Here is a 23,584-nt window from a genome sequence, read left to right on the forward strand (position 1 = left end):
ACACCCTGAAATTCTCCTGTTGGACATTTAGATTTGTTTCAACTTTTTTGTTACCATAAATAACGCTAGAATGAACATCTTTGTTTTCAAGCCTTTTTCTGAGCTCATTATATTCAATGATGAATGTGATTTCTAGACCAGTTTACGTGTACTATCTTAAAAGATTTTGCTTGAAATGTATGGTGGTGGTGGTGGTTTAGTCACTCACACATGACTCCTGTGGCCCCATGGACTGTAGCCCACCAGGTTCCTCTGTCAGTGGGATTTCCCAGTATTTCCCAATACTGGAGTGGGTTGCCATTTCCTTCTCCAGTGGATCTTCCCGGCCCAGGAATTGAAATGTATGCTTGTATACAAATGTATGTCGTATATCGAGTAACAGATTTAACTCTCTTAAAAGAAATCACCAGGGGCTTCTCTGGTGGTTCAGATGATAAAGAAACAACCCTCAATGGAGGAGATCTGGGTTCGATCCCTGGGTTGGGAAGATCTCCTGGAGAATGGAATGGCTACCCACTCCAGTATTCTTGCCTCGAGAATTCCATGGACAGAGGAACCTGACAAAGAGTTGGATATGACTGAGCGACTAACACAACAACCACAACAATAGAAATCAAGACCCCTTAGTTTACGGCTTTGAATTTACTCAGAGATTTCTCATGGGAAAAAAAATGCATTCTCTTTGGAAATGTATTTCAGATTCTTTCTCGAAAATAATTTCTCAGTCCCAGTAGAAACTTTGTAACCTGGCTGAATACTCCACAATAGAGAATTAGAGGCAATAGATCAATGTTCTTGACTCATTAAGCTAAACATGACTTGGGCCAATTCACTGGTGATATTCTAATATGGACTTGAGAAAAGAGACTGTAAATAATAAAAAAACATAAAAATTAAAAAGTCATCAATCCTTGGTTTTATCCTCTATTCTATTAAAAAAATAAAGTCATGCTCTTTTTAAAAAAGTAAACTTTATTGATATATAATTCATATACCATAAAAATGATACAATTTTAAAGTACACAATTGGATGTTTTCCAGTATATTCACAGACTGTGCAACCACTTTCTAATTTTAGAACATTTCACCATTCTTGCTTTGGGAAACTGTTCTCCCATTTTATAATTATTATACACACAAACCGCCTCAAATCCATTATCAAACAAGGCAATGAACAGACACAAGTAGTTAAAACAAAGTTTTGACTACCTGTTTAATCTGTGTTTGACATTTCTTTGGGTCCCTTAGTTTTTTCAAGGCCCTGGCTTCCTTATCTGTAAATATCAGAGGATTGGAGTAATCTCACAAAAGGAGACTGTTTTAAATTTTACCTTTTTATGTGGCATTCAAACTGCTCGCATTTCATGGTAATCTCAGTACCATCACTTTGGTTAGAGCCCAGCCCTGCAAATTCAGAAGAGGAATATGCAGATGTCTTCATTTACAGATGCAATGAGATCTAAGGGCAGAGAGACCAAACACCTAGCTACAGTTTGAGACCAGATATTTAACTAAGGACACAGTGTTTTCCCATAGTTATTTTAGTTAAGGTTGGCCTTAGAGAACTTACAAATATCAGGATACAAGAATTCAGCAAAAATTAAAAATGCCCCACAACAACAAGGGACTTAGTTTCAGACCTTTAAATGCTTACCACCTTTAAGTGCAAAAATAAGTGAAAAGTTTGGTGGAAATTTTCTGAAATGTTTAGATCCAGCTCTGCTACTTTTCTGGCTATGTCTCTGAACCTGAGATTTCTTACTTGTACAGTGTGGCTAACAATACCTACTTCCTACGGTGTTTGGTGGAATATGTTAGAGAGTGTTTATATAAAGCATCTGTTATAATGTTTGATATCCGATAAGGGCTGTTGCTGTTGTTGTTCAGTTGCTAAGTTGTGTTTGACTCATTGTGATTCCATGGACTGCAGTATGCCAGGCTTCCCTGCCCTCTAGTATCTCCTGGGGTTTGCTCAAATTCATGTCCATTGAGTTGGTGATGCCATCTAATCATCTCATTCTCTGCCACTGACTGTCATTTAATTCCCTTGGACCAGTTAATCTACCAAGAACATAAAGGCCAACAGAAAAGAGGTAATAATACACATGTGGAAATGCACAAGTCGGTGAAGTTAAGGATGAATTGAAAAAGTCATAATTGGCCTCCATAATGTATCAGTGATTTGTATTTCAACATATACTGGCTGCTTTATATTTAGAATGTTGATTTTAACTATTTCTTTCCTTTTTACTACATAAGGCTTGAGATTTCTAACATTATTTAAAGCTTCTCTCTAGGTTTGAACCCATCAATTTCCTAAAATATTCAATTGCATTGGTGATTATTGCTCCCATATGGGTCTAAAAATTCTGAAAAATTAAACAAACAAACAAACCACACTGTGAATTTGTGCAAGATAAGGTAACTGGTGGATAGCAAGTTGAGATAAAAGTACTGTAAATAATGTTCTGGAGCCGTACATACTGCGAGTGCTGGAAAATCTCCTGGCGATGTTGCTTGATGGAGTCTTCATGGGATCCTGGCCAAGGATTTACTTTAATCCTTAGGAATTGTGCAATTTGAAAACTGAAGTTTCAATTTCACTTGCACTTAAGAGCTATTCTCCCAGCCATGTGTCGTTTTCTTTGTCGATGTTATTGATCAAAGGGCATGTTGTGTGCACTTAATGGGCAGCGATGGTGTTCTTCCTCTTCAGAGTGGTGTCCAGCTCCTCTATCTAAGGTGTGCCATTGTCTACGGCAACGAGGAGTTTAAAGTGCTTACCGAGGTGAAACGAAACAAAACAGCAGCCGCAGAACAAACCTCAGCCCAGTGTAAACTATCTAATACCTCACCTATCTTTGGTTTGCTTACAAAGCGAAAACTGGCCTCTTGCAAAGCAATTGCACCCCCAGGATCTTGCATTTGCCACTAAGGAGCCAGCTCTCTGAAGGGAAAGGAGATCTCAGAGTGGATCAGAAAGGTGGAAGGTCACTGGACTGGTTCCTTCTTTGTGAAGCCAGTAGAGCAAGATCCTTAGCTATAGGCCATTACTCTGTCCTCAGACCTGAGAAAAGGAGGGTGGAAGAGGACGCAGGAACAGGACAAGAGAGAGAGGTGATAGTTGTTTGTGCGTGTCACTTCACAAAATAGATCAGCCAGAGGGATCCTTAAAAACACCAAGCTTGAGGACTCCTTATTACAGACTGAAGGGCCAGAGAGAGAAGGAACACTTGAGAACAGTAGAGTTGGCAGTAGGCCTGGCTTTGGAACACACCAAAGTATATGTCTGCCTCCCCATGCCGTTCTGATGCCTTGCTCCTTGTAAGAAATGATGGTCAGGCATGGCACTGGTCAAGTTTCAAAGTGGACATGGGGGCATATTTCCACTCCCACTTCTCGTGGTGCCCTTCACTCCCAGTCCCTAAAGAAAGACGCCATGCCTGACATTACCCTCCAGTCACCCAACAGCCCCACCCACTGTAGCCCACACCGCCCTTTTCTGTACGTTCTGATGACAAACAGCTCTAGGGAAAGCTATTCCTTGAAACAAATTCACACCAAAATTCTAACTGGTACTTTTCCTCCCTAATAGCTTCTCAGTGGGGTTATTTTGGAACCCAGATGCATTTCTAAATGTTAAGGCAGAATGAAGAAGGGATTTTTATCTCTTCTAAGCCAGTCAGTCTATAAGGTAGACTTAGTCATGGTTTTGCTCTATTTCAAGGCATAAAGTGTTCGGGATGCAGGGAAAGGCAAGCTGGTGAGTAGCAGGGCAAATGGGAAGATGTCCTTTGTCCTAGACTGAAGGTACTGTGAACCATGCAGGTATTAACCCAGCAAAGCTCTCTGAAATTTGGGGAAATAATAGCCGAGGTTACATTTGGAATCTGGAATTTTAAATGGAAGAACGGACTTCCAGTGGACCCCTTGAAGCCAACTCATGGCTAAAACCCCACAATTTAGAGGGAACATCTAATGGAGTCAATTTTGGTGAGAGTTTTTGCTAAACTGGATTACACTGAAGAAGTAACAGAGCGTCTGACATCCAAGGAGACATTAATCATTAAAAAAAAACAACATATTTTAGAGAGTTATTTGAATTCAACCTAAGATTACTTCCAAATTTAGTTTACATAAGATAGTGCTGGTATTTTACAGGAGGTTCTTATGTAACAAAATTAAATTCAGGATGGTTTTCTCTGACTAAAAGACTACAGGTGGCAGGGGGAGGAGATTAGCAAAATCAGGAGAAGGGAAATTGAATAATGACTAGGTCTTTGTCAGAGCAGAGTGGAGTGATGTGTACTTGGTAAAGGAAGAAACTGGTGATAAAAGATAGGGATTCAAGTCCAAGAAAAGTAGCCACAGTGGTTGTGTGGCTAGAGAGGAGGATAATTAGGAAGGAGGAAGGGAGGGACGGTGGAAAGGAGATCTTGACAGGAGGACAGTTGCTGGACAAGTGACAGATAGTGATTCTTTCTCCAACTGGCACCTCTGACAATTTCCCGCCTTTCCTTTTTTTCTCTCAGTGCAAGTATTTCTCAAAGATTAGGATGGACTTTTCTTCTCACTCACAGCACTTCCTCACTGCCTCAGGAATAAGAGTTGTTTATACAACCTCAGTTGCCAGAATACACAAATTAAATTAAGATTTATATCCCAATACAAAATAAAAAGTTTAAAGTTTGGAAAAATAAAAGCAGACAGAAAAAAGATTTGCGTCTCTAGCTTGGATCTCTTGCTTTTTCTCTAGTTGAGTTTTCCATGGCTAATCATCCTGGGCTGTTTAACCCACACAATATTAAATTTGTTTTGTGTATTCCCATACCTGAGAGGCTTTTTTCTGGGACTTCCCCTGGTGTTCCATTGTTTACAAATCCTCTTTCCAATGCAGGGAACCCAGGTTCTATCCCTGGTCAGGGAAGTAAGATTCCACTTGCCTCTGGACAACTAAGTCCACGGGCAACTAAGCCTGTGTGATGCAACAACGTGCCCACGCAGCCAAGCTTTTTAAAAAAGTGTTTTTTTTTCCTTCTTCTTCAAAATTTAGTTGTACTTCCCCAGCCAACTCTTCTATCCCTGATGATTCTGACTTTCAGGAAATCTCTCAAATCCCTCAGAGTCATGGTCAGATTATTTCATGGTGCTTGTGTTGGTGTCTTTAGGTTTTCTGGTGAGGTCTTAATTTGTGCCTTTTTGGCTAAATCCCACTAATTGGATTCGTCTTCGTGGTTACATATTCCACTGAGGGCTTTACAATTCTGTTTCTTCCTAGGACTTGACAGTGTTTGCGAGGTAATATGTGGACATTTAAAATAGTGCCAATAAACTAAGTTGTGTACATAGAAAAACTTGACATTTTTATTTGCTAGAAGGTAAGCTCTTTCTCATGTTAGAAATGCAAGAGCTGCCAAATGGAAGACAGGAGCTGTTGAGTAAGATGAGTTCTCTTCCTTCTTTGGGAGGACACATGGCAACTAGTGTAATTAAACAACTCTATTTATTTCAAGGGATCACATATTAAACTGTAGAAGTTAATATATTCAAAAGTTCTAGAAGGTATTAAAAATAATAATCAATATTTACATAGCTCCTTATGCTACCAAGCATATTAACATAATTGTTTCCCTTAATACTTTTAACAACTTCAGGTTGTTAAAAATTCTCATTTTAGAGTTGAAGACACTGATGATCAAAGGTCATGACCTGTAAGTGGCAAAGCCAAAATCTGACCTCTGGTTGGATGCCTTTCAGGTTAAAAGAGAAAGAGGGCAAATGTGGAAAGACAATGGCACCAGTTATCTTGAAGAGTCAAAAGTGCTAGAGATCCTTGGTTATGAGCAGAAGCTCATTCAGTGTAGATCAGTCTTTCTGCTAACATCCAGAAGATGACCTAGCTGATGTCTAGTGAGTGTGATATGAGTGAAGAGCACTGGTTAAAGAACACTCATCAGGACCCAAACTGACTGCTTATTTTTTTTTTTTTTGGCAGGGTGACAAAAGATAGAAAATGAGTAGTCTGGCATCTATCCAATTATCTAACATAGATGTAAATATTTTTCTTGCAAAAAGAAGGAAATCACCTACTGGATCACCGTGAAGATATCAAGCAAATTTCTAGCTAGAATGTACTCATAGATTTGATAGAATACAATGTCTGGACCATTTCTTCATTATGGTGTTTTAGATTTCCCCCATAGGGTGGTTATACATGTTTTATGAGAAGATGATTTCCCTCTGGGAAGTAGAGCAGCGTTGACTAAGATAAATAAGAATCAAAGACAGAGGCCAATGGGTAACTGGGAAGAAGGATTTTTAGATTTCCTAGGGTATATTCTAGGCTAAATAACATCTGACCCCCAAATTATAATCTGAAAAGATACATGTAAAAAGTGTTTAAAGCAGCACTATTTACAATAGCCAAGACATAGAACCAACCTAAATGTTTATCAACAGACGAATGGATAAAGAATGAATACAATAAATGTGGTATTCCATACAATGGAATGTTTTGTTGTTGTTGAGTCTCTAAATCGTGTCCAACTCTCTGTGACCCCATGGACTGCAGCATGCCAGGCTTCCCTGTCCTTCACTAACTCCCAGAGTTTGCTCAAATTCATGTCCATTGAGTTGGTGATGTTATCCAACCCTCTCAGCCTCTGCTGCTCTTCCTCCCTTGCCTTCAATCTTTCCCAGCATCAGGGTCTTTTCCAATGAGTCACCTCTTTACATCTGGTGAAGAGGTGGCCAAAGTATTGGAACTTCAGCTTCAGCATCAGTCCTTTCAGTGAATATTCACAGATATCCAATGAATATTCAATGAACTATTCAGTTCAGTTCAGTTGCTCAGTCATTTCCGACTCTTTGCGACCCATGAATTGCAGCACGCCAGGCCTCCCTGTCCATCACCAACTCCCGGAGTACTCCCCCATAAAAAGGATGAAATAATGCCATATGCAGCAACATGGATGGATGTAGAGATTACCATACCAAGGGAAGTATGTCCGAAAGAAAAAGAGAAACATCATATGATATCAGTTACATGTGGAATCTAAAATATAACACAAATGAACATATCTACGAAATAGAAAGGTTTCCCTGGTGGCTCAGCTGGTAAAGAATCCACCTGCAATGTGGGTGACCTGGGTTCAATCCCTGGGTTGGGAAGATCCACTGGAGATGGAAACTGCTACCCACTCCAGTATTCTGGCCTGGAGAATTACATTGATTGTGTAGTCCATGGGGCTGCAAAGAATTGGACACAACTGAGTGACTTTCATTCTTTCATCCATGAAATAGAAACAAACTCACAGAGAGAACAGACTTGTGGTTGCCAAAAAGGAGGGGGCTGGGGAAGAAAGGAGGCTGGGGAAGAAAGGACTGGCGGTTTGGGATTGTTTAGTTGTTGTGTCTGACTCTTTTGCAATCCCATGGATTGTAGCCCACCAGGCTCCTTTATCCATGGGATTTTCCAGGCAAAAATACTGGAATGGGTTACTTTTCCTTCTCCAGATGCAAACTATTACATATAGAATGGATAAACAACTATCCTGTTGTATAGCACAGGCAACTATATTCAATATCTTGTGAAAAAACCATAATGAAAAATTATTTATATATATATATATATATATATATATATATAAAACTGAATCACTTAGAGGCACAGCAGAAAGTAATACAACATTGTAAATCAACTATACTTCAACAAAATTAAAAAGATAACTTTATGCCTTACTTAAAGTTTGCATATAAATTGAGAACATGTTTCTCCACTGAACGGTATACAATTTAAAAACATACTGTTTCAGTTATCTATTGCTGCGTAACAAATCCAACCTGGAAAGTAGTGGTTTAAAACCACTGGTTTATTATTTCTTATAGTTTGGTAGGTTGACTGGGCTCAGCTGGGCAGTTATTCTGTTCTACCTGATGCTGGCTAGGGATGCTGATTTGGGGACCTTCAGCTGGTGGCTACACTGAGTTGGAAAGCCCAGGAAGGCTTCACTCACATGACTGGCTCCCTTGGTGCTCCTCCAGCAGCCTCTTCCTCTCCATGTGGTATCTCATCATTTAGTTGTATCTAGCTCAAGCTTCTTTAGAGCATGGAGGCTGGCTTCCCCAGAGAGAAATGACAGACTTCTCTGTCTGAGGAAGAAGCTGCCAGACCTTTCAAGGGCTAAGCCCAGAAATGGCACAGGGCATCTATGGAAGACACAGGTCATAAGATGAGGAGAGGGAGCGTGACTTCATCTCTTGAGAAGAGGAGTGGAAAGTGTCATGGTAAAACTGATGTAGGTTGAGAGAAATTGTTGCAGCTACCATTGGAAATAATTGACCACACTCTTTTTACATAAGTGCTATTAAAAATAATGAAAGCAGAAAGGTTAGTTCAGAAAAAAATAAAAGAACTGAAGTATATTTAAATAGTGACTCATTCATTATTTTATCAATTGTTTTTCTCTCTGATCATTAGTCTAAGTTTGGTCTTGAGCCTTTTTGTGTTTTTAAACCTATAACAGAAACTAGCTTGGGCTTGAAGATACAAGAACATCTTGCAGCTTAAGTATCGTAAAGGGCCAGAAAAAAATATTTGAACTGGAGGAAAAACAATCTTAGAGCCTCAAAGTAAAGTTGTAAAGATGTTCTCAGAGATAAACATCAAGCCGGTCAGACTGGAAAAATTTTTGCTAGTTTTCCATTTGTAAAAATTCCCAGCCCCAGGCAACAAAAGGAATAGTTTGCTACATCAGCTGTTCAGATATTCCAACTGATAGGAAATTAAATAACAAATTCTGGAATTAATATATGAAGATGACAGTTTTTCTCACTTAAATATAAAGTAATAGTCAATAGACTAATACCTGAGTTGAACAAAAATTAGGAGACAGAAATAGTTCTAACTTTTATTAAAATAAGCTAAAGAACACATTCAGGTTAAGTGATATATTCGAATATAAAGTCACCAAAGTTTTTAATCCCATTCTCAGGTTTTACAAGTATCTTAAGATAAATAAAAACATATTATGTATATTTAACATAATACAACTAAAACTGTTTGCAGTACATTATATCTAGAAGTCTAAATTGTCATTATGCTAACTATCAAATGCTAATTGAATCACAGCCATAAGTTCATGTGATTTGAAGTAGACCTGCTTTTATACAAACATGTCCTAAAATCATAAATAGACATACAACATCCTCAAAGTCACAATATATAGAGATACAGTCAGTGACTAGCGTTCAGGACAGAAAAGAAGAATTGTAACTTTATAAATACAAGTCATTTATATGCCTGTTAAATAGGAAAAAAAATTCTTGGCTTGATTATAAGCTTTAAGGATAAGTTAAACATAAGGTTGACTGAGCCTGTGTCCCTGTTGCTGAAATATAAAACAGATAAAATTCAGTTCTATTTGTAGAATTCCATTAAGTTATCATTTACTGAAACTACCAAAAGTTTTACTGAAGTTAGAAATGTACTGAATGTTCTTTGCCTTAATGGATATCTTAAATTAGTATTTCATAGCATATGTCATTTCCAAGCTAATTAGAGTTAGATTAAAACAGCAAAGAATGATTACATATTACTCTGCATTTTGAAAGCACACCTGTTTGATTTACATTAATTAAAAAAAATCCAGTGATAATTAGCTTTAAAATTTAATTTTGTTTATCAAATTGACCTCTGTTAGGCGGTTGTCTGTAAATTGCTATTCACTTGATAGAACTAGCACGGGGCGGTGTGTGTGTGTTTGTGTGAGTACAAAAGAAAGCAGGTGAGAGAGAGAAAGAGGGAGATCTCCTCGCTCCTGGCTAAACCATAAAGAGCAAAATGTATTTTGATATTGTTAAACAGTCTCGAGAAAGACTATTTTAGTGGAAGATACATCCAAGACACAAATACCATGCCCCACAGAGAATCACAGGAGTTTAGAGCTGAAGGGGAGCCTAACGCATTATCTCATTTATCCACTTTCTTATCTTACAAATGAGAAAATGAAGGCAAAAGAAAGTTACATATTGTGACAAGGCTACACAGACCTAGAACCAGTGTCCTAACTTCCAGACCAAATGGTATTTCTATTATTCTCTAAATTACCACTCTTGACTTTTCATCTTCTGTCAAAACAAGAATGATGTTGTTGAGTTAATGATTCTAGTAGAAAACAAATACACGTATATACCCAGCATACTACTTTAACTTGCAAGTGTTAATGTCTTAATGACATCTTAATGTCTTAACTATATGCATTAAAATCTATATACTTGTGATTTCGCTATTACCTTACACTAGTACCCCCATTTTCCAAGATTCTACTGTTTGTGGAATTTTAGGATCATTCCTATTTCGGTAGTATGTTTTAATTTAAAATATATATTTATATTTTTTGGGGAATTCTGTGCCATTCAAGTTGTTCCAAAACCAGGATTGGAAATTGCTGGTGGTAACAAATGACAAAGAAAGTGCCACCTTTTAAAAAAAACTGTAATTCTACGGCAAGTATGAACAAGGACCTTACAACATGTTCGGAACTGAAAATTTTTCATCCTATTAAAAAGAACATATTAATTTTCTTATGTCCTGTAGTTTGGGGAATGTGCAAGAGCACTAAAAGACAGTGAGAGAGCTCCTTAGCAGAGAGACATTCTCTCTGCTCACTTCTTCATCCCTGCACTCTGTTGTTTCCCTTTACTCAATTACCTCCCTAATCCAAAGCATTTGACAGCTGCCTCTTGAATACCACTTTTTAATGGTTCAGTCTTGTTAAAACAATCTTTAAAAAGTGACCCCCTCAAGGGCTTTGTGGTTGGAGCAAGTCTGAACAACTGCATGGATATAGCATCAGAACCGAAATGGGGACTAAAGACAGAGTCCAAGCAAAGAGGCCTATGGGGTTGATAAAGTTGAATCAGATGTCCTCTCTATGTATTATGTAGTATACTTTCTTCTTTCCTGAAGAAGCAGCAGCACTAAGAATAAATAAGGTCTGCATTTTTAATTGTAAAGTGCCCTGAGAAAGGAAGGAAAGAAAGAAGAATGAAAGAGAAGGAAGGGAGGAAGGAGAAAGAAAGAGAAAAAGAAAGAAAGAAAGAGAGCAACTTGGAGAGTCTCAGCTATGTGTGTGTGGAAAGTGTGAGAAAACCAGGGCACCAAGAGGTCACACTGACGTGGAGGAAAGGAGTATTCAGGTGGTGTCACTCACCATGACGGTGTCGTATTTGGACAGCCCTGGGAAAGAGCTCTGTAAGTAAATGAGAAAGCCTGGAAGCTGGCACGGGTGAGACAAGCCCCAGGTAAGCCAGAAAGTGTGCAAGGCTGTAGAAGGAAACGCGTGGTTATAGAATCACGTGGGCTTCTGCAAACAGCAAGCCTATTTGCTGAGGAGAACTTTTACAAAAGTCATTACTTAATTTGGGGACGAGTACCACTGTCTTCCATGCAGCTGAGAAATGCAAGGGAACCCGCAAAGTACAAGGTGAGAAATCCGCACTCTGTAAAGAGTCGCACTTCGAGATGCGTGCCCCTGAGCGACCCAGGCATCTGAGGTGCTCTGTGGCCTGGGCCACCCAGGAAAAGATAAGCATGCAAATGTCTATCAGAAGATTCCTTTTCTTCAAGGTAATATGACTACACCGGAATATTTTTCTAAGCATTAGATGCTTTCACCTCTCCTCTCCCCAGTGATACCTAAATGATGGATGTGTCTAAGGAACAGAATGGAGAGAGAGATGCTAGTTTGAAAGGATTCTTAAATGTAAGCAAAAATTAAGGGAAGACAGTTATCCAACCAACCTCTGCCCAAAACTCCACTGTTTGAAGCACAATTATAAAATGGATAATGGGGTCTTGCGCTGTCTTAATTTCTACATGTAAGCCCACATTTAGGTGAGCTTGAAGAGCATGAGTGGTTTGGCAGTAAGAAGGCTTAAATGATTAAAAAAAACCCACTATGAAAGCTAAAAATAAATCTTTAATCAATGTTGCTTTTATCTTTTATTCCTCATCGTTCTTGTACCTGTGGTATATCATCCTACTAAAAATGCAAAAAATATGAAGAGACACATTCTGATAATAAGATGAAAATAAAGAAGATCCTCAGCAGGCTATATTCACACTAAGAATATTAAATGGTCAAATAAGCCCACCTCAAATATCTTTAGTGAGCACAGAACTATTGTTTGGATGTCATAACTCCTCAATAAAGAGATGCACCCAAGTACTTGATTGAGATTCTCTGAAAGTTCATAGGGCCATGTTTATATGTGCAGCAGACTTTTAGAGATGAACATGAGGTGGAACTGTGCTTCCTTAATAACAATTTATGCTTGGTGTCTTAGTGTCAAATACGAGGAATTTCTGGAATTAGGTGTATTTGCAAAATTTGACCATGCTCAGGTATGCATGCCAGACCCAGAAGCAGAAAAAAGTTAATGAAATCATCTTAACATTTATTGATAAAGATGCCACTATTTTGTGCCTTTATGCCAGTCAGTGATAGACAGCCTCATGTTATTATTTTATTTTTATTTATTTTTTCCTCCTGCTATTATTTTACATGAGTTCCTTACTAGCAAACTAAAAGTACTTTCGAACAGTCCGTACCATTTTTAGATGTCCAGGATAAAAGGGATCTACTCTGATGCTTCAAAATTTATAATTATAAATATATATTTACACATATGTATGTGTGTGTGTCAAGTCTACTTGGGAAAACGTCCCAACATAAATTCAACTCACTTATTGAGGTGTTTTGTTTATTTGGGTCTTTTTTTTGACAAGAGACACAAAATGAAGTTAACTGAATGATAATCTTTCTGCTCTCAGAAGTGTTTGCAAACTTGACCTGACCATGATGCCCAGGGCAAGTTTATAGACTGCATGGATGCAAATGTTTGGAAGAGAGTGTTGACAATGAGATGTTTAGAAAATACACCCAGGAGGATAGGTTTAGGTACTGAGATGGCTTAATCAGGAGGAGAAAAGGATAAGGAACTGTGATGCACCAAAGGACAGGAGAAGGCTCAGCAGTCAGTTATTCTAGGGCGTGATGTCACAAGGATGGTAATTCCTTGCAGTTCATCCACTATTTTCTATGTAAATGTACGGCATGTTCTCTAGCTAGCTTTAAAAATAGAATTGTCAATGTCTTATGAGACAGAGAAAGTAGAGTCTGCCCAGGAATTAAGGGATAAACCTAGACAACACTTCAAGGTTCCCTTCCTACACCAATATAAAAACACAGAATAAAATACCAGGATTAACTCAACAGACCTGGGTGCAACAAGAGCGAATTAAAATGCAGAAATATAATGCCATTCCTTACACAAACAATGGCTAGGCAAGCAATCTGATATTGCTCTAAGACTGTATATGGTCAGCTGAAGCAAGATGGTATATGTAAATCTTTTTCATAAATCAAAGGATAAGTTCACAAATTCTCAATACAAGTTGCTTCAAGAGGGGCTGCTCTGATAAAATCGAAAATCTCTCCTCCATATGTGCAGTTTCAAATGCTGTTAACATTTATAGAAAATGTTCTAAAATATAAACTTGGCATGTAAAAAACACAGGCAGAGGAATCAGTAATGATCAGAGCAAAACAATTCTAGAAAGCATCTTAATTTTCATATGGCTCATTTGCATCTGAAACACTGAGACTCCCTATCTCTCTGGTACAAAAATGTGTATACGTATTAAATTACTTTCCTCTTGAAAGAACTAAATGTTTGGAAGATGATCAAATTTTAACTGGAGGACTTGTTTTCTTCCATCAGGTATGGGGGAGATGTGGCTTCCTGGTATGAGAGGCAACAGTTGATTCTAATAGCAGAACAAGACAAAAATAAGAAAGTAAATTGAAAACAATTCCTATTGGTACAGTTTGGTTTCAAGGTGGTAAAACAAAAGGATACATACAGTACAAAGATGTCAAAAGACATCAATTTAAAAAATTAAACAGAGTTACTTTTCTAAAAATTGTGGTTCTGATACTTGAAAATTAGTTTATATTATTCATTCTAGGATACTTAGGGACGTCCTATGATCTGTTTCAATGAATTCATTTCTGAGTATCTGGTCAGGGTTTAAAAGAAAACTTCCCACCAGCTATTAAACAACAAGTGCAAGAGTCTACATTTTACTCATCTCAGATTTTTAACTTCAGATATTAATTTTAGGATATTGGCAGAACAGCAAAGATCTAAAATCTCTTTACTATTAACTTTAAACAATATTTAGGCTTAAGGAGATTGTTGGTCAATCACTCATAGATACAGAAACTTTATTTTCTGATATGGTTAAGATGTCTAAGAAAAACGTGTGTGCTCAGAAAGAAAATCAAAATTTGGAAGACGTCTCTGTCTTTCTCTTGGCCTTGCTCTCTAGGGCCTTCTGGTGTGCCAGGCTGCCCTGGGCCTTCTCCGTCTCCGCCTGATGGAGGGAGATGGTTAGGCATGGTCTCGTGGGGGGCGCTCTGGAGGGGCTGACACACAAGATGGACAGGCTGCAGCTGGCTAGGACAGAGAACATGACATCTTTGTAAATGAAATTCTCTAGATGCATGCTGCTCTTGGTGTTTCTTTTCCTTCTGTTGTCCTGTGTCTTTGGGAAGGCTTATTCAGCTGAGTTATGAAGTATTAAAGAACGGGTAGCACAGCTGTGAACTGGAGATGTCAAGGGACAGCAGCATCCCCACCCACCTGGGGGTGAGCGCAGTGGAAAGTGGCTCAGGGACCAAGAGGTGGAGGACTCAGGGTGGAGCCGTGCCTATCCCCTCTCCCAGGACAAAGGTCCAGGAGCTGGTGAGATGTTTTTGAGGGGACAGTGTTTTTACACACAATTCACACTGTATTTCAAATTTGAACAAACCGTAATTTCTTGGTTAAGTAAACAGCATTGGGCTTGAACTTGCAAGCACGTAACTTGAATGGTTAAAGGGCCTATGTAATAAAAATTTGGATTTTTATCTTGGATAAAGATTTGGGATACACAGACGTCATCTTAACATTTCATCTTACTGATCAGTTTGACCCTTCTCTCCCCAAAAACTTCTATTTTAACTACTGAAAGAGACCACTTTCTTCCTTTATGGCAAAGATGCTAATGGGAAGACAGGTGAACAGAAAAGTAGATCAGAGGTGGAGAATTAAGCAAACGCAAAATATGATGGGTGTCAGTTTTCTGAGAAATGGAAACTTATCATCTTGACTTATCAATAAGCAATGTTTACCTACTTACTGAGCTTCCCTGGTGACTCAGATGGTAAAGAATCTGTGTGCAATGCAGGAGACCCGGGTTCAATCCCTGGGTTGCGAAGATCCCCAGGAGAAGGGAGTGGCTACCCACTATTTATTTGCATACTATTTATTAAGTACCTTCGATGTGACAGATATTGTTTTAGGTGCTGGGGATGCAGGTGAGGGGGAAAAGAAGTCTAAATCCAAATAAACCTACTTCCATGGAGCTTATGTTTCCACTTCAAAGTTGTCTGAAAGCAAGTAAATGGTAGTTGCCTAATAAGCCATAGAATCAACATCTATCTTTATATTCACCATATTAATCTATAATATTGGCACATTTTAGGACAGGATTGGTTCTCAGATATCTGAGCTTCATCTTTTTGAATCTGTCCAGAGCTTGTCTTTGGCTACCAGGAAAAGCCTAGGAAAGGCAGACTAAGGTGCCTGCCATGGGTGAAAGAACAGAACAGTCAAGTTACTTATTATACACGTGGAGGCTACAGAAAGGTACAAGGATTCTTCCATAATGCCCGTCAAAGTCAGTTCAGCGGTAATCAGGGCTTAGTTGTATGAAACTGTTGTGTTTTGGGTACATGACTTGGTGGGGAGGATATCCAATCAGTGTAACAAAAGAACTGTGCAATAACTTTAAGTATACTTGGAATAAGATTTTGTGGCAATCTGGAAACTTTCAGTTTTATGGTTTTTATTGCATCAATCAAAATTTCTGTTAGACAAACAAATACAATTAAACCAGTGCAAAGAAAAGATCTTGGTGCCGCCTAGTCTCACTTTGAGAGGTAGAGAACGAAAATAATCATTTTTATAGCACTTTAACTTTGGAACTGAGGTACCTGCTGATGCCTTCTGTTTCTTCCTTCATTACGTGCTTTTCTTTTAATTTGGTCCTCTTGAAAAGAATCAAAGTAGGGGCTCTCCAGGAGTTGGGCACAGGTTAATCTGTCATCTGGATTCATCTTCAGACACTCCTTTGGAAGATGGGAAGAGCAAAGAAGATATTAAAAAGAGGAGCCTGTATTGTTACTGTACCCTAAAACTCTGAATAATAACTTGGTAGAGCAAACACAAGTTTAGAAAATCTTCGAGTTTGTATAGTATCCAGAACTGGAAACTTGTTAATAACTGGAATTGCTCTTCTTTTGCAAATTCAAAGTCTTTTGAGGGCAGACTTGATGCACAGTCAATGTTTTGAAGGGGGTAAATGTAGGTCAGATGTGTGTCACTTGTAAAGCAAAGAGTTTGTAGGACTTCACAAAATGTGGTCCCTAGGCCAGCTACATCAGCATCACCTGGAAATTGCTAGAAATACAAATTTCTTGGTCCAACCCCAAATCTACTGAATCAAATGCCTTGGGGGTAGGGCCAAGCAATCTGTGGGCTTTTTCTTTTTTTTTTTAATCTGTGTTTAACAAACCAACAAAGTTGGGGAATTAGACTTCCAGGATAGGATCTGTGGAATGCTGGGTTACAGCAGGTCAGAGCAGTGAGAGGTAGAAAGCAGGTGAGGTCCAGTGGAGCAGTGGTAAGGGCAATCTAAGAGTTCAGAGGCGTGGGGCTCTTGGTTTCAGGAGGACTCAGACGGAAGGAATCCTGTACGCTGGATAGAACCTGGGCAGTGGCCAGCACGAGCACAAAGGCTGGTCTACACAGCTGACTCTAGGTCACTCTGATGGCTCCGCTTCCTAGATCAGCAGAGTTTCACACTGGTGTTCATCATAATTACCTAGGGAGAGGCTTCAAGATATAAACTCCAAGGTCCTATGCACAGAGATTCTGCTTCTGTAAATCTGAGGTTATTTACTGGAATGTGTATTTTTAAATAGCTCATTCTGATGAGTAGTCATTCTGATGAGTGGTATGGAAGCCATTGTTATAAATATGACTTAATTGGTTGTTAAAGATAGATACTCATACTGGTATCTCCATCCCTGCCCCATTAAAGGCTTTCAGTATCCATGGTGAATGAAGAGTCACACTTTCTAGCATGGTCTCAGCCGGTCAAGCAAGAATGGCAGACTTGTCATAGATGAGCTTCTTCTGCTTATTAGAACTTGTTCTTTGTTTGACCCTGGTACAGGAGCTATATTCAGTATCGACATGGTTCTGATTTTGCCTGATCTTCTACTGATTTATTTAAAAAGCAATTTAGAATTTTAGTGAACCCAGTGTATCTAAAAGGTTATCAGTTCAACATGTAATATTTTAAAAATTATTAATGAAATATTTTATATTCTTCTAAAAAGTAATTTTCATAGAAATATAGAACATCTCAATTCTAATCAGCCATAGTTCAACTGCTCAGTAGTAACATGGCTAGTGGCCACCCTATTGGATAGCATAGTTCTTGATTTTCCAACTTAAAAGGGAATACATTCATCCTCATAAATTTCCATAGTCTGAAATACACTGACATAACTGTCAAATTTCCTAATGAATGCAAAAGAAGCATGGTGTTCATCACAGCTTTAATCATTCTCTTTCATCTTCTACTAATTTTAAAGGAAAGATTTAGTGTTTAAACCACTGATGTTCCTCTAATTCTAATTATTTTACAGTTCTTTAATAGTTTCAATGACCACATTTTTACATCGGCTTTATTTGACCTACTGTCCACCCGTCCCAGAGTTACCAGCTCCAGTCATTATGATTTCCAGTCAATATGGTTATAATTGATTCTTAGGTACCTTCATGAAATTCAAAGCCACAGGATGAACATCTGAGAACTTTTCTTCGAGAGTTTCCTAAAAAACAGAGTAAAGCATTTCAATGTTATGTAACAAGAAAGTAGCAGATATTTAAAATATATTAGTATTAAGAATACTTTAGAGAAAGCCCCTTAATAGGTTATATAATTCCTTTCAAAGATTTTTTAAAACCGTATTTTTACATGATTTTACACTATAGTGTAATAAAAAAAGCTGAAGTTAGTTTCTTAATTTTACAATGTCTTACAATTGGTGTTTGGTAAATGCTCATTCTAAATGTCCCCTTCAGTACCATAATATCTACTTATAGGGATCCCCAATCTACTTACAGGGGTGCTTTGAACATTAATGAAAATACACTGAACTGCATGAATAAGAACACTACAGAAAGCAAAGGAATGATGAATGCAAAACTCAAATAGTAAGCAAGGAAGAGAATGGGACTGAGGAAGAGAACATGGGGAGGGGGAAGCTTCCAAGTTAATGGCACCATTCTCCTTCTCCTTTTTGGCTGCGCTGGGTCTGCGCTGCTTTGCGAGGCCTTTCTCTAGTTGCAGCAAGTGGGGACTACTCTTTGCTGCAGCGCCTGGGCTTCTCTTTGCGGTGGTGTCTCTTATTGTGGAGCACGGGCTCTAGGCACGCAGGCTCAGCAGTTGAGGCTCATGGGCTCTAGTGTGCGCCTCAGTAGTTGTGGCGCTCTGGCTTACCTGCCCAGAGGCATGTGGCATCTCCCCAGACCAGGGACTGAACCCATGTCTCCTGCATTGGCATGCAGATTCTTATTCACTGCATCACCAGGGAACTACTGTATTTTAGTCTTTAAACATGTTTTATGAATATTATTTTTAATTCAACCTCTATACTTGTAATTCAACATTTAACCTTTCATTATATGTGTTAAGAGTCTTAACAAAGATAATAAAATAGAAGTCCAGTATATAAATCAAGGTATTATATGAAATAAATTGAAGATGAACAGGTGTTTAGAGAAGCCAGGACCATTTGAACCCAATGGTTCACAGGTGCTGTAAATCATGAGCTGGCTTAACAGATTCTCCCTTCCTCCACATCACTCTGTCTTCAACACATCAGGAGTAGGGCACAAGCCTCCCGATGGTCCTTTCATTGTATAGGCAGAATAAAGCTGGGTTAAAACTCAACATTTAAAAAGCTAAGATCACAGCATCCAGTTTCATCACTTCATGGCAATAGATGGGAAAGAAAGTGGAAGCAGTGACAGATTTTATTTTCTTGGGCTCCAAAATCACTGCAGATGGTGACTGCAGCCACGAAATGAAAAGATGCTTGCTCCTTGGAAGAAAAGCTTTGACAAACCTAGACAGCGTATTAAAAAGCAGAGACATCACTTGGCTAACCAAGGTCCATATAGTCAATGCTATGGCTTTTCCAGTAGTCATGTACAGATGTGAGAGCTGGACCATGAAGAAGGCTGAGTGACAAAGAATTGACGCTTTCAAACTGTGGTGCTGGAGAAAACTCTTGAGAGTCCCTTGGATAGCAGTGAGATCTAACCAGTCAATCCTAAAGGAAATCAGCCCTGAATATTCATTGGAAGAACTAATGTTGAAGATGAAGCTCCAATACTTTGGCCACCTGATACAAAGAGCTGACTCACTGGAAAAGACCCTGATGCTGGGAAAGACTGAGGGCAGGAGGAAAAGGGGGCAACAGATGATGAGATGGTTGGATGGCATCACTGACTCAAAGGACATGAGTTTGAGCAAACTCTGGGAGATAGTGAAGGACAGGGAAGCCCGACATCCTGCAGTCCATGGGATTGCAAAGAGTCGGACGTGAAACTTAGCAACAACAACAGACCATGTGGAGTTTTAAAGTTCATAGCCAAACTCAGGTAACACAGATAAGAAATCAATGACTACAGAGAATAAGAAGGTTGGGTAGTCATTGACAGATTCCCAAAGAAAGGCAAAGACCACAGCGAAGCTGTAGAGGTGATCACTGGGGTTTGCAGTTTTGATTTCAATACAGTAAAGATCATTTTGTGGAATGACCTTCCATGTGAAAAGACATGTTGTAAAAAGATGGTTTGTATTGATTTGAGGTTTCAGAAGCTGAAAAAAATAGAGAATGCATTTGTTTTTCAAAATAAATTTAACTACAGTAAGTACTTTTTGTGAGAAAATAATTATTTTATAATTATTTCAGGGAAAGGTACTTGAGTGTTTTGATTAAAAGGCTCACCATATTTATGAAGGAAAGAAAGATGCTTTCACTTCACATTTAAAATTAAATTAATCTTTGGATAGGGCAAGAAAACTTTTAAAGCCTTCTCCTGGTTCATTTTATGCAGTTTTTACATGGTTTATTCGGCCTGTGTCAGTGATGTCATAAGGAGAACAGGAGTTCAAAGCACAAATATTAAAAGAGAAACAACCACCCCTTTAAAGAAAGTAGCAGCACAAAGAGCGAAACACCAAAATCGAGCAATTTACCATCTCTTCTGGTTCAGGAATACTGATGCCATGGAAAAACTGGTTACTTTTAAAGATAGATTGATGTCTTGGGATTAGCTTTCCTGTAAAATACAAACCACATAACTCACGATTAATTTTAGTTAAAACAGCATCGTGCTTCAACAGTTAATTTCCGAGGTCCAGATGTAAAAGAAAGACTGAGCCTGATCATTTCCTCTAGATTTGGGAGAAACTGGTCCCTGCAAAAACGATGCCTTCTCAGGTAAGATCGGTGCTGCCAACTCTCTTTGCCACACGTGGCTTGCACTGTTATTTGTGCGTGCCTGCTCAGTTACGTTAGTCGTGCCTAACTCTTTGTGACCCTATGGATTGTAGCCCACTAGGCTCCTCTGTCCATGTGATTCTCCAGGCAAGAATACTGGAGTGGGTTGCCACGCCCTTCTCCAGGGGATCTTGCTGACCCAGGGATCGTACCTACATCTCCTGCACTGCAGGTGGATTCCTTACCCACTGAGCCACCTGGAAAGCCCCAGTCTGTCATTCAGCTGCCATCAGAGGAGGAGGTAAGCAAGTGGTGTGGAGAGCTTTACACATATGATCTCATTTAATCTTATAACTATCTCATGATGGTTGCATTTTCTTCATCTCTACTGTCCCAGTGAGAGAATGAGGCTCAGAGGCTTGATAACCTGTCTCAAGTCACACAGTCATGTGACAGACCTGAGATTCAAACTCAGATCTAATATCTGCCTAATGTAAATTTCTACAGTCCTTAGAGGAAATCAGTTAAACAGCATAAGCTTAAGGGGTGGCCTATAGTGAAACACTACTCCACATCTTCCAGGGCTTGGAATTCTCCAGAAGAAGGTGTGGGAACCACACAGGGAATCAGACAGCAGTAGTTCCCTTGCCTGGCAGCCATGCTGCCAGGAGAGCCTATGGGAAGCGATTACTAAGTACCCATCTTGTGCGTGGCTTGCCACTTTGTTCACACCCAGGCTGAGGTGTAAGCTTGCAGCTGATCTTTTGGGTTATGTTCTCTTCCAACCAGGTGGAAAGGGCAAGCGCTGAGGACAGTGACATGGGATGAAAGCTCATGAGAGAGAGCACTGGAGTCCGTTCTCATTCTTCAATTGTTAATAACTGGTTGTACGACTTCAGGTCATTCATGCAAGCTCCAAGAGCCTCAGTTTCCTCATTTGTGAAAACAGGCACAGTGAAAAATGTTATAATGTTCTTAATGGATTTTTATTAAGACTGAAAGAGATGGTGTGTGTGAGAGCAATTTGTCAATCTTACGTATAGAGGAGTGGAGTTGAAAGCTGCAATAGAGGCTGTATAGCCTGCAAGACCTAAAATATTTACCATTTGGCCCTGTATAGAAAAAGTTTGCTGATCCCTGTGCTAGAGGAAAGGGGGAAAAAAGCAGAAACTGCATTTGATTAAGTGTCTTCAGAGTAAGCTCTATGCAGCTGACTCACACCCTTAGCCCCATCTTAGCCTGATAAGGAAAGTAAATGTATAGTTTATTGCACAGCTAATTGACTTGACTTGGAACGGCATCTGAAAACTCCTCACTGAGAGGAGTTAGGGCTCCACACACTGAGAAAAGGGTTGGGCGTTGGCTACAATCCAGAACAGCCGCCCTCAGCGGCACTTTGGAGACAACAGAAAGCTCTTGTTCATTATAATGACATACTACTACTACTACCAGTTAGCAACTCTGTAAGCCATAAAATGTAACTTATACCCAATGTTCTGATTATCAGATAAAGTTGGTCCACATCTGATTTTCCAGGCCAGAGTGGCTGGCCTGTCAGCAGCTCTGCAAAAACGCAACCAGTAGCCCATATGTCGACTGAAGAACCATACTGGGTATCCCCCACAAGAAGTTCGGGAGCTCGGTACCATCTTGTAGCGACATAGTCAGTGTAGGCATCTCCTGGAACTGCAAATGCATCAAGAGCAGGTCAGGCTCTCTGAAGAGATCAGCGTCAATAATTCTCAGAAGCCACGCTTCTCCTAACAGTTCACGCAGTGACGCACTAACCCAGGGAACTGTTACACTGTGTACTCAGAGAGTAAATTCCCCTTCCATACTATTAATATAAAATAGACAAGCAACAAGGATACACTGTGTAGTTCAGGAGATTATAACCATTACCTTGTAATAAGCTATCAATATAATGGAGTATAATCTGCAAAAACGCTGAATCACTATACTGCACACCTGAAATTAACATAATACTATAAATCTATACTATAGTATATTAACATAATACTATAAATTTTTAAAAAATTCAACTAGCAAAGATACCTTAGCTATTTATTAACATCTGTGTAATCCCAAAGAGAGGGGCCCAGGGTGAGGGCATGGGGAGAATTTCTGTAGTGCGGCTTCGAGAATAAACCAGCTTCCCAAAGCACTGTCAGGTCCTGTCAACAAACTGACTGTGCTCACACCCACCTTGCAATGTGTCTGTTGTTAACACATGTTTCCACCTGCTGCAGAGTTTTAGATTCAGGGGGAGATCGTTACCTGTCCCCCCTTTCCTTTGGTTCCTCTCTCTCTGGGATGACTTCTTTGCTTCTCATCACTGTCTCTGAATCCTCTCTGTAATTTACAGTTCACTCTCCCAGTCTCATCAGCTCCATGAAGATTTTCCCAACCACTCTAGATCACGTTAGTATCTCCCTCTGGGGAACCATCTGCCTCTTCACTTTAGCACTTTATTGCCAATCATCTTGTGTTAGTCTTTTGTTTCTTTTACTTCGGATTATAAGTGCATGAAGACCAGAAATGCATCTTTTAGTTCTCTTCCTTTCCTACGGGCACAGCACATAAATGTGGCATCCAATCAACTATAGTTGATTGGATGGAGCTGAAGTATGAACTAATGTACTGACTAAAAAATTAAAGTGAAATTTCCCTTTCTGAATAATAACACTATAACAATTAGCATAATTCAATATCTAAAGAATTTAAACTATATCATTTCATAATTATCTGTATTGCATAACTTAGTAAAAAACTTGCTACTTACTCAGAATTCGTGCAAACCCAAAGTCACAGATCTTGATTATTCCTTGCTTAGTTATTAGAATATTTTCAGGTTTTACATCTCTGTGAATACACTGTAAGAAAATATTTAA

At 39.1% G+C, this 23,584-nt stretch overlaps 1 protein-coding gene across 1 annotated transcript in view; it reads right to left on the reverse strand.

Annotated features, from left to right (window-relative positions):
- Positions 1-12,882: 12,882 nt before the first annotated feature.
- CDKL4 (cyclin dependent kinase like 4) overlaps positions 12,883-23,584 on the reverse strand; it is a 49,659-nt gene continuing 38,957 nt past the window's right edge. The window contains exons 5-10 of the mRNA XM_055539082.1: positions 23,476-23,566; positions 22,182-22,379; positions 20,450-20,532; positions 17,955-18,011; positions 16,104-16,238; positions 12,883-13,831 (exon numbers count right to left, since the gene is read on the reverse strand). Coding sequence (XP_055395057.1) covers positions 13,730-13,831; positions 16,104-16,238; positions 17,955-18,011; positions 20,450-20,532; positions 22,182-22,379; positions 23,476-23,566 — 666 coding nt within the window. The 3' untranslated portion in view covers positions 12,883-13,729. The remainder of the gene's footprint in view (positions 13,832-16,103; positions 16,239-17,954; positions 18,012-20,449; positions 20,533-22,181; positions 22,380-23,475; positions 23,567-23,584) is intronic.

Source organism: Bubalus kerabau, chromosome 11 (genome assembly GCF_029407905.1).
Source record: "Bubalus kerabau isolate K-KA32 ecotype Philippines breed swamp buffalo chromosome 11, PCC_UOA_SB_1v2, whole genome shotgun sequence".
NCBI classification, from domain to species: Eukaryota; Metazoa; Chordata; class Mammalia; order Artiodactyla; family Bovidae; genus Bubalus; species Bubalus kerabau.